This window comes from Rousettus aegyptiacus, unplaced genomic scaffold (assembly GCF_014176215.1).
Source record: "Rousettus aegyptiacus isolate mRouAeg1 unplaced genomic scaffold, mRouAeg1.p scaffold_m13_p_3, whole genome shotgun sequence".
In the NCBI taxonomy this organism is placed as follows: Eukaryota; Metazoa; Chordata; class Mammalia; order Chiroptera; family Pteropodidae; genus Rousettus; species Rousettus aegyptiacus.
This window is the reverse complement of record NW_023416306.1, coordinates 120081109-120093332: the sequence shown is the minus strand read 5'-3', so window position 1 is coordinate 120093332 and position 12224 is coordinate 120081109. Positions and strand designations below refer to the sequence as shown.

Below are 12224 nucleotides of genomic sequence, written 5' to 3'. Positions count from 1 at the left end.
TGCTATTAAGTCAACTATCAATTGAATTGTCCTTTCTTTATAAATTAGCTGTGGCCTTCATGTAGCTGTTTTTAAGATATTTGTCTTTGGTATGCAGTTTTACCACAGTGTGGGTGTGGATTAATATTTATTGGGCTTTCATGATCTGATAATTCATTAAAAAAAATAAACTGTAAAATTCTTATACACGTGTCTTTAAATATTGCCGCTTCTCCCATTATAGGACTGTTTTTTCCCTCTTCCGCCAAGTTTACCTTGTCATTCAGGGTGTCATCTTTCAAGATCCTGGCTTTATGCAGGGGATCCCAATTTACTTTTCCACTATTAAAACTCATTTATTTAGATAAAAAATAAATCCTCTAATACATTAATACTTATGTTCTTTTTGAGATTTACATTTTTATACACTTCTCAATTGAGGTGTGATATGAACTCATAGACTTTGACAGAATCTGTTTAGTTATGTTAATCATAATTAACTTCCTGTTTTTTCCTTTCTCCCTCCCTCCCTTCACTCAAATTATTATGACTTGGCAAGTGGGAGCCCCCTCATTTTATATGCCTCTGGTATTCTCATTTTTTGGTAAAAACAGGATTTCTTGGATCCATGAAGATTTTCTTGTTTTAAGACATGGGATTGACCTACTTTCAAGGAGTCCTAGTTTCTTTTAGTGAACAGTGATAACAGATGACAATATGAGTGCTAGGTATAGACATGAGATTGTTGATGGTCAAATATGCTATTGCTTTCGGTTGGACCATTTTAAGGGACTGAGCTGAAAAAAGATACTTCCTTTACCAGGTCAAATTGATTTTTCCAATTTAACACAACATGCTTCTGTACTCTACTTTAAAAATATATACGTATATCTGGTATAAGATTTTCCTCAGTCCCTAATAGCTACAGTGAGTAGCAAGAACTTTAAAAGTAGAATAAAAGAGTTCCTACTCAAATATTAATTAATTCTGTCTTTAATGTCATCTGATTATCTTCTTAAAGTCTGTTTTCAATGAATTTAGTTTATTTTAAGGGAAGTAGTAAAAAGAATACTGAATTTAGAAATAGAAAACTTAAATTCTACTCTTAATCGACATAGGTAAATGGCATTGTACAAGTAACTTAAAGTCTCAGAAATTTCCTCAACTATAGATAATAGATGTGAAAACACTTAAAGCACCACTGAAATGTAAATAAATACTTATATTGATTCAATTAGGTAATGTGACATTTGCTTTATTCAATATTAAATTTGCATAGTAGTTGACTTTTTTGTTTGATTTGAACCATTTAAAAGTAATTCCTAGATTTTAAGTGGTTTTACAAATTCAGCAAGATTCTCATTTTCAAATATGTATGCCATTTATAAGGTAATATAGTGTTAAAAATCCTCTTGGTATTTCATTAGTCCTTTTCAGTTGTCTTTAATTGGGATATAAAATGGACTTGCTTCATAAAACACTTATTATTTGTAAATGGTTTCAGTGTGCTGCATTCCAGTAAAAACAAGAACCAGCATTCTAATTTACAAATTTGCAACATTTTAGAGGTACTACTACTGACTGGCATGTAGCTTTTTAAAAAAATTTTAGTGGCAGTTAATCATATATAGGCTGGTAATATTATTCTTAATTCTGTTTCAGGTGGTCTTGGGGGCATTGGAATGGGACTTGGTCCAGGAGGACAGCCTATTAGTGCCAGCCAGTTGAACATAGGTGGTGTAATGGGAAATTTAGGACCAAGTGGTGAGTATTTCAACTTTCTAATTTCTTTTTCATTGATATGTTTGCTAGATCATAAAGCTCATATTTACTCGTTTGTAATAATGTTTAAAGGACTGTATTTTATAGTTGGATATTTAGGACGTCACTTTAGTCTGAAAGAGGAATGAAATCTTAAGAGAGCAGAGAACATGAAAGAGGGTGGGCAAATGGCAGGAGGGTTTCTCTGAGGCCAGCTGTGTTGTAGCTAGCCTTTTAGTGCTGTGGATTTTGAAATGGCTTTAAGGCAGAGGAGAATGTCCACCATCGTAACTTGTGTATCATGGATGTACATTATTTGTGGAATGACTGAAAGGGTACCATATCATAAACAATTTAAATTTGTATATTTGGCTGGGAAGGTAGTATTTCAGATAGCTATTTGGCTCTTTACCTGGACTTAGTTTATCTTTGAAGGCTGGTTTTTAAACTTTTTTATTTCAATACCCTTTTATACTCTTATAATTTGTTGAGTCCAAAGTACTTTTGTTTATGTTCTTATATTTATCAATATTTATTAGATTAGAAATCAAAACATTTACAGATTTAAAAAATAATAAACTCATTGTTAACATACAATTTTTAAGAAAATAAGCTGTTTTCTAACACAAAAGAACTAGTGAGAAAAGTAGCATTCTTCAACCTTTTTGTACATCTCTTTAATGTCTAGCTTAATGCAAGACAGCCATGTCATTACATCTCCTTCTGCATTCAGTTTGTTACATTATCAGACATCATGTAGTTTCTGGAAAATTCTACATTATACTCATGAGAGAAAAACAGTTAAATAACATCTTGTATTATTTGATGAATTAAATAGTTTTGACCTACTAGACCCTCAAGGGTCCCCAGACCATACTTTGAAAACTGTTATTTTAATTGATGGACTAATAAATGGGATTACATTCCTTTTTTTTGAGATGCTACAGCTACATTTTAAATTATGAGGGTAGTTACGATAATCATTCTGATCCAAACAGATGGAGATTTTCTTCCTTACTCTTAGACCCTCTACCCTCCTAAACACTATTTTTATTCTTTAATTTTTTACTGCTCCCTTAGCTACCATTTCAGAGGAGTGCTTACTTTCTGACCTGATCTCTAAATCTGCTATAGCGATAACTTGTGTATTTGTGCTTGGGGTGGGGGGATGGAGGGGAAACAGTGATAGAGATATTTCTTTGTTCTGCCAAAACAAAAAGAAATGAATAAATATCTTCTAGATATTCTCTAACTGAATGTGAGTGTGACGAGTGAATTCTGTTTTCTTGACTAATAAATATTCAGAGAGGCCTTTTTGAATATTCATGAATAGACTTCTGCTATGGCATAGCACTTTAAACCATCCCACCTGTGTCCTCCTGCTTCTCTAGTGTTCCATTGTGACTAAACCAGTGGTGTCTCTTTTGCTGTATTGCGTTGTCATTCTTTGGTCATGCAAATAAGATTTACTGAAAGTACATACTGTGTATTTTATTTGAGGTATGGGAATGGATGGTCCAGGTTTTGGAGGAATGAATAGAATTGGAGGAGGTATGTATAAGCATTTGTTTTTTGTATGTATCCACCACCATTTTTAGTAAATTAGGAACTGTTTTGAGAATTCCAAGAGAGAAAAAGTCATGGTTTATTGTTGACTCACATCCTCAGGGCTGCTAGCAGAAATTGAGCCTGGTACATACTTAACGGATATGGAAGGTGATTTGTAAAATGTTTCTTTCCGCTATACAACTGACAGTCATATCTCAAAATCAATCTTTATTCCATAGGAATTGGTTTTGGTGGTCTGGAAGCAGTGAATAGCATGGGAGGATTTGGAGGAGTTGGCCGAATGGGAGGTAGGTAAATGTATGCAGTGGGATGTGTATGCTACATTTAGTTTAACCTATTATCAAAATGTTCCCTTCCTACTTAGGAATGGATACTATAGATGTTTTCAGAGGGCCTATGTGGTCACTAGGGAATAGGGACAGATACAGTAAAACAGAATGTGACATGTGAGGTAAGTTGGATAAATCGCAGACCTTTTCTATATTTGTGACTTTTACTATCTTTTTAGTTTAGTTTCAGTATGTTCCTAAATGGATTACTGTGTAGTCATCTATTTGGAAAAGAGTTAATTTATTGTATAATCTTTTCAGAGCTATACCGTGGTGCAATGACTAGTAGCGTGGAGAGAGATTTTGGACGTGGTGATATTGGACTCAATCGAGGCTTTGGAGATTCCTTTGGTAGACTTGGTAGGCTGGCCGCATAGTTCTCCTTTTGTTTTTGCGGGTTATGTTTTTCAAAGTTTGTTCCTCTTTTTACATGAAAAATTGGAAATTTATAATGTTTTACACAATTTATAATGTTTTATACTAGAAGAAAAAAATGCTAGGGATTTTAATGTACTAGCTCTTTTTTCAGTGTCTTACATATTTTAATCCTATTTGTAGAAGACTTTATACTTTTCAGTTACTGTACATCTATCTTCTGAGAGTATAGTACCTTGGGAATTTAAAGTATGAATATTTAAATTAATTAGTATATTATCTTTCCATCCTTGTTTAGGCAGTGCAATGATTGGAGGGTTTGCAGGAAGAATAGGAGCTTCTAACATGGGGCCAGTAGGATCTGGAATAAGTAGGTTTAAATTTTACTAGAATTTATTCGGTAATATTTGAGTGCTTGCAAGGACTTTGCAAGAGTAGTTATTGTAGTATAGTAATACTTTGTTCTTATATGTTAACATGTCTTGTCATAATTTAAAGAAACTTTGATAGTTATTGAGTTTTTCTGTTTGATTACTGAAATTTCTGAACTAACTTTGAATTTTATTCCTTTGATATTTCTAAACTAACACCAGAGTATGTGTTAACTATAAGCCAATCCAAGAACCTCCTTTCCAATTAAGAAATCTGGGCATTTCTCTGATCATGTGTGTCGGGGACAACTTTTCCATTAGCATCAACTTTGTTTCCTTGCTTATTCTCTACAACCACTGTTAGTAACCAGTTTATTCATCTGCAAACACCTTGTATTTGTCTTTTGGTAGAGAGAGTGCAGCGATAAAGTAACACTTCTAAAGAGACCTCCTAAGGTTAAGGGCTAAGGTTGAAACAGATGCTTATATCCTCTCCTCTTAAACCCCTCTTGTGGTAGAATCAAGAGTAGTTGCAACATTGGGGAATGCCATCTGTTTCCACTACCACATTTTAGGCCTTACATTAAAGCTTAACTCTGGCTTAGTTTTTGACCTCTATTACTTACAGAACCATGTCTCTATGTGCTCTCCATACTTTATTGACTTCCTTTAATTAACTGAAATCTCAACAAATAGGGAACACAGCCTATTTGAACTGTTCTAAGAGTGAATTCAAAATCTTGTCAGCTCGAGGTAACTATTTCCATTGTACCTTGCTTCTCATGTTATTCCTCCTTTTCATCATCTTTTCAGCCTTGGCCATTTTCCTATGAAGGTTAACTTCCCTACCTTCCCATTTTCACCTCAGTGTTTATACTTGTTTCCCTATTTTTTTTATATTTGTTATTTACGGAATGCTAATTTGAGGGTGATGTTAATTTTCCATATTTCTTTGTATGAGGATTTTAGATGTGAGAAAAAAGGAAAACTTTTGAGAATAAGTAGTATTGGAATAAAGGGAACTCAATACATAAAAATAAAGTGGATATGAGCTACGAGCTAAATTTTCAAGCTGCAGCTAAAGGGATGTGACTCCATTTTTTGTTGCTACCTCCACAAGTTTTGTACAATATTGAGATTAAAAGTTATACATTTCTGTAGTTATTGAAAAATGGATTGATACAAAAAGAGAAATTATATGTGAAACAGAAGATACTGAGGTGAAAAGTAAGCTAGGAAAAGAATATTATGTAGCAGAGTATGATGAGAGCAACAATTGATGTGTTGGAGTTGTAATAATTTGAATTGGCCCCATATATATCTTTGTTCTAACAATTGTTAAGCTTGGTGTATTAGAAAATAAAAATGAGGATAAAAACTGCTACAACATTAATGGATAAAGTAATTGGTAGAAAATTTATATAATTTATATATGATGTTTTGTGATCAGTATAATTTTATAAAAGTATATGTGTATAATATATTACCGAGTGGCTAAAATTAACAGATTCAACTAGTCATTAACATTCAACTAACCAAATGTATACCAAATTAAATTCTGTTTTTGAAAGAATGTCATATGGCCTGTATGAAAATAATTTTATGCTTACATGTTCTCTTATTACATAAATGAATTAATTTTTCTCTCCCTTTCTCGAAAATGATTCTCTCCTTCCTCTTTCTCTCCTTTTTCCTCTTCCTTCTGTTTTTAAAACAAAAACACCAAACTCCCAATCCTCCCTTCCCTTTCTGAAAATCCAGGTGGTGGAATGGGTGGCATGAACAGTGTGACTGGAGGAATGGGGATGGGACTGGATCGGATGAGTTCCAGCTTTGATAGAATGGGACCAGGTATAGGAGCTATACTGGAAAGGAGCATCGATATGGATCGAGGATTTTTATCGGGTCCGATGGGAAGCGGAATGAGAGACAGAATAGGCTCCAAAGGCAACCAGATATTTGTCAGAAATGTAAGCAACTAAATGTTAAAGATACTTAAAATTATTTTTTGCCTTATATATCTGTTACTAATACCTTTTTTCATTCTAGCTGCCTTTTGACTTGACTTGGCAGAAACTAAAAGAGAAATTCAGTCAGTGTGGTAAGTATGCCAATGACTGCAGATATATTCGTAGTGATTATAGAGGAAAAATTGATTTTAAACTTTTAAACACTGTGGTTAGTTCACTTCAGGTAAACAAATTGTTTTGCTATGCTCTTACTTAGAGTAGTGCAAATGACTACTAACATGATTTAGAGTAGAACCTGTCATTGTCACCTGTAGATAAAGAAAAAGCTTGGTTTTTTAACCTTATTTTTAAAAGGTTAATTTATCATGATTACTCACATTTTAAAAACTTACTTTTTTGTGTGGGAAATACTAATGAATGGTAAATTTATTTCCTTATTTATAGTATAGTTTAGTGCATTGTCAGCATAACCTGATGAAGTGCTGTGATATCCAAATGACATGCCCTTAATAGCTATCCTATTCTATACACTCCATTGTCTACACAGCACAGGAATCTTATAACATAGAATCCACTGCCTGGAACTCCTTAGGTGGAGGTATATTCTGGTGACTCTTCTAATTATTTTATAAACTGTTCTTGGCTATAACGGTACTGCCTATACAACTTTAATATATTCATTAGGTCTGCAGAAGATTAAATGGTTTGGTACTTTGAAAAGATGGCCTTTTTTTGTGATAATGAGAGAAGTAGGGGGAGTGGAACAAAGTAACAGATTAAGAAATCTGATAGTATTTTTGTACTATTGGGTGGTGTTCCCAGAGACTATGAGCACAATAGTAAGTTATATAGGTGGCATATAATGATGAAAAGGGGTGAATTTCAGCCTTTGAGAGTTAATGGAAAGTTAAGAGTATTTGGAGTATATCTTTAATTTTTTAAGATCATGAAAGGGGTAAGTTTCATGTTCATCCACAAAAGTAGCCTTTGTGGTGATCACTTGTCATCAAAGTGGTCACTATAGAATCTGTTACCTACTGTGTTTTCAGAATACCTTATACCTAACTCTGTTGGAATAATCTGTTCACGTGTTTTCTTCTCTCCTAGATGGGAGACCCTTGAGGGCAAGAATTATCTTTTTATCCTAGCACTTTTCATTGCCTCGGTACATATAGTAGGAGTTTATTAAGTGTTTCTACGTGAGTCAGCATTCTGAGCAGATCTTCATTTATTCAGTTTTTAAATCTATAAATACTGTATTAGAATTCGAAATTTGAACAAAGTAAGATATTATCTTTGCCCTCAACATTTAGTGTGAATCTGTGTGGAATGTTCTGTTGGCTGCTTTTGTTGATCATCTTTTTTTTTTTATATTTTATTCAAAGATGGGAAACTAAACTTTTTTTCTTGATAAAAAGTTGTTGAGAACGAGTCAGCTAGTAAACAGTCACCACTAAGAGAAAGCAGAATCATAAAGTTGTTTTGAGGTTTTTGTAGTCTTCATAGGTGTAAGAAGTTCTACCTGAATGAGTAAGCAGCATCTGGCCATGAATCCTATAGATTATAGAGGAATGAACATATTAGATCTTTAGTGAAATATATCAAATGAGGAGCATTGGCAGCAAGTATAGATAATTTTTATTGTTGTAGTTTCCGTGAAAAAAAATCTCCAAATGAGATATGACATTTTAAAAAGTAGAAATGAAACATGAGAAAGAACAAAGTGGGCAAACAAGTGGCATTAATGAAAATGAGACCAATACCGAATTGACTGTTCTTTATCCTATATAGGCAGATTTCCTGTGATGTCAGATATAGGTGAGGCAAACTTGAGATCTTTTGGTGACCTTCATGGTGAACTGGCCTTGTTTTGACAAAAGGATATCACCAGTTCAAAGACATTTTCTGAAAGCAAAAAAAAATAGTACCAAATCTACATTTAAAAAATGTGTACAGCATTTTAGCCAATAAAAAAGTGGTTAAATTATTATTCTTTACTTTGTTATTTTAGCTGTATTCTTATGTCCCTTTTTGATTAGTGTATCATTATATCATGAGAGTAGCAATTATTGTTTTCTCAATTCTGATTATAAAAGATTTTGACTTTTAGATTTATATTGAGGTAATACCATACTTAAATAATTCCCTACCATCTTCCTATTTTTAATCTTGAACTGCACTGATGGGAAAGAAAATAAGTTATGGTGATAACAGAATTAAGTGACCAGCTATTGACAACTATGAAAATTATTTGGTTTGTATGAATTGAATGATCCATTTTTCTATCACATCACAATGTATTTTTAAATTTAAGAGTTTTTCTTTCTGAGTATGGAAAATTTATTTTTAACCTACTCCAAGCCAACAGTAGCCTCTTTCTCAGTAAAAGGCAATATTTTGTTTTTTCCCCTTGAGCCACAGGTGAATAAGTGTATTTTCTTGCTCGCTTCTTACCAAGAGTCTAGTGCCGCTCTGTGCATCTCCCCAGACATTATCTGCTAGTCAGTGGGCCACCAGCAAGCCCTCTTAGTGGTTAATTGTCCTTGATGGGGCAGTTACAAAGGCTGAGAAAACATTTTGTTATGGGTTATATTACCCTCAATACAGCATTTCCTTGGCCTTTGTAATTCAGGAAAAAATGTTTTCACATGCTCAAATATAAAATGATGAAAAATAAGTGAATATAATAAAATCTTTTTATTCTCCCTTATATAATTTCTCAGTGCCATGCATTTTTAAGAAAGCTGAGTAAACAAATTAAGTAACCCATTCAGAGTTGGATCCCACATTATTTCAGGCTGTGCTAATGAAGTTAAATAGGAATAGTCTTTAAAATTTGCTCCATTTTTGTGTATACCCGGTAGCTGTATTTTGACCCTCTGGCTTAGTATGATGCAGGGCCATAACGTTGTAGAACTGTAGTACCCGGTCTTTATTTCTGCTATAAACTATGTAAACAAATATAACTTTGTTTCACAGATTTCCATTATGTAGTTTTCAACATGAGTATGCTTATTAATTGCATAGAAAATGGAAACGTGATATTTTATTTACTAAAAGCACATGCTACTTCAAGCATGACTAGTATCTGACTCTAGAAAAACCGAACAGTAAAAATAATGCAGTAACAGTAAAAAATAATATATGAAGAACATTTATTGACGAAGTCACTTTTTTATTTGTAAAGAAACGCTAAAACTTTTTTGTCCTTTATGTCATAATTGTTTTTTGTAGAATATATGATTTTGTTTTTTTTCTCTGGTTATGTTTGTTACAGCTTCACTTTAGAAGTAGATTTCATTGAACTGTGTATTTATTTATGTTTGTATGCATGCATTCATGTATGCTTTATTTTAGTCTAATTTTACATATGCTTTTATATAAGATTTCCCAAATATACACTAAGAAGTTAGTAGGCTGGGTTAAATAAAGTAGAAAGCGTTCTTTTACTGCAGGGTAAGTCATTTTTATGACTAGTATATGTAGCAGCAGTATGTTTGATTATTTTGTGGTACTGATTTCTCATTGCATACTGTTTTGTCCTATGCTGTTGCTAAAATAGCAGTCCTATTATTTTTTTTCTTGGAATCATACAAGATCAGTAGATGTTTAAGTCATTTAAGAAAGTCTTCAAAGCATGTAAAAAGCCAGGAAGGTCTGATTTTAATCAATTATTTGGAACTAATTTTTTTTTCCTCCTCAATTATTTTTAGGAAATATCTCAATTGATGTTTTTACGGGATTAAGAAAAAACTTAGAAAACATACATCTCTTTCTGGTTCTATGCCTATTGGGATTTTTGGGGCAGTCTAACGATAAAACAAGTATCTATAGGCCATTTTTGTATGGCCTGAGTGTCCAAACTGTGAAAAAATTAGCTATCTTAACTAAGAGACCTTGTCAGCAGGAAAAGCCTTGAGATCATTGTGAAGTCAACAGTTTGGGGGTCTGAGTGATGATTTCTAAACACGGAGAGAATTTAAGAGGAAAAACAGAAAGAAACTTGTCCTGAAATATTGACAGAGAGGTTTTGCAGGAGATAATTACATATTTTCTTTTGAAGTTTTGAAAATTTCTTGTTTGAGGGAACCATACTGTTGCTAATAAACCTGTCATGGGATACTTAGGTTAAGAAAAAGTCTAAATTTTTAGGTAAAATTAGACTGAAGATAAACATGTAACTTTAAAAGCCCTTGAAAATTTTCCATAGCCCCCTTTAAAATCATTGTGAAGTGCTGCCATTTCCCAAGGTTTGCTTCGTTAATTAAACTTGCTTTATTTTTTTAGGTCCCAGCTTTCAAGATATTGAGAGAACTCTATAGAATTTGCTGTGTATCTTAAAAGTTTTTTTTTTTTTAATAAATTTTCCAGTTTCATTTTATGTTTTTTAGAAAGTGTGATTCTTGTGTGTGTGTGTGTGTGTGTGTGTGTGTGTGTGTGTGTGTATCAATTATAGGGTAAACATTGTTTGTATCTAGTTAAACCATTGTAATATAATTTCTCTGGGGATTAGTCGATTAGTCTATTTTATGACTTTGATAACACAGTTAAAGACTGCATGGCCTGGATTAATTACAAGATCATGGTTTTGGCTCAGCATGACATATATTAACTTGGACCATTTAATTAGTTTTGAGTGAATGAGTGATTGACTTACTAGTTGTTTTTAAAAGCATTTATTTATGAGGGGATAGGTAATGGATGAAAATTCAAAAGTAGAAAAGTAGCCCAGAATGTTGTAGATAAGAAGTCAATCAGATCAGTATTTGAAAAGGAAAAATAAACTTATTTATGCATGAGATAAAAATTGTTCCCATTACTTGGAAAGAGCTTATGGAATTTTTTGCTAAGCACTTCACTTTTACCTTCCCCCCTTTTTCCTTTCTTCTCCCTTTATAGAACTAAGTATGTCTGGCTCTCTGATTTTGTTGCCAAACTAAAATTATCCTGTAGTAATCTGGCAACTATACTATTCAAGGGGAGGGAAATATTATGGTAAGTAGTCACACCTCTGCGCTCTCTGGTGGCCTAGTGGTTAAGATTCAGTAGTCACGCACCTCACATCTAAACTTGTGTAAATTGGGTAATCATACATCCCTATTTGCCTGAGGATAGTCTCACTTTACATATGTTATTTGTATATAATTATTAATAACCCTCCCTTTTACTCTTTCAAGTGTTCTGGTTTGGGTGATGGATTTTTATGGCCACTTTGTATTTTGATAAATGATACTGGCATATATTTCAAATATCAGTCTCCAGAATCAGCAATGATATTAACTGTATGTTAAACAGTTGTCTAGTTTTCCTTCTCTTCCTGGAAGCTCCTTTGAGATTCTTCTTTGTTCTCTTACCATCACTGTTTTTGCCTTTATTGATTTAAATTTGCAGTATCTCTTCCATGCCTATATTCATAACATTTGGTGCCACCCTTATGCTCGAAGTTCAAATTCCGATATTGAATAAATGACTTTGGCATTATGGTTGAAAAAGCAGAATTAGTGGGGCCATTTGTTACCTGGTAAAAATTAAAATTCCGGGCAGTTGCAACTATTTTCAAGGATGGAGTGGAAATGGAGGATAGTAGGGAAGGAAGCGGAGATTGGGTTGAGAGCAACAATTTTGTCTAAAAATAAGTTTTGTTTAAATTTGTTATTGGGTTTGATGACTTGGTGGCATTTTATTATAGCTTGCCTTATTGCTATAAAATTCACTTTAGAAACTCAAGATTCAACAAAAAAATTTAATAAAATATTAAATCCTAAACAAATTTATTTTCATTCCAATTTTGTATATTCTAACCTGTATGTATTCATTACTTTATATGAAATGCATTATATTCAGAATGTAAAATGTGAATAATGCTTATA

The 12224-nt window shown here is 33.0% G+C and overlaps 1 protein-coding gene across 6 annotated transcripts in view; it reads left to right on the top strand.

Moving 5' to 3' along the window:
• Nucleotides 1–12224, top strand: part of MYEF2 (myelin expression factor 2) — a 32166-nt gene that overhangs the window by 17193 nt on the left and 2749 nt on the right. For 2 of the 6 annotated variants that reach the window (XM_016163250.2, XM_016163254.2), the window contains 7 exons: nt 1642–1743; nt 3241–3291; nt 3528–3596; nt 3900–3998; nt 4312–4383; nt 6146–6354; nt 6434–6485. In XM_016163250.2, the coding sequence (XP_016018736.1) occupies nt 1642–1743; nt 3241–3291; nt 3528–3596; nt 3900–3998; nt 4312–4383; nt 6146–6354; nt 6434–6485 (654 nt within the window). The remainder of the gene's footprint in view (nt 1–1641; nt 1744–3240; nt 3292–3527; nt 3597–3899; nt 3999–4311; nt 4384–6145; nt 6355–6433; nt 6486–12224) is intronic. The other 4 variants (XM_016163256.2, XM_016163253.2, XM_016163255.2 and 1 more) reach the window with 2 other exon arrangements.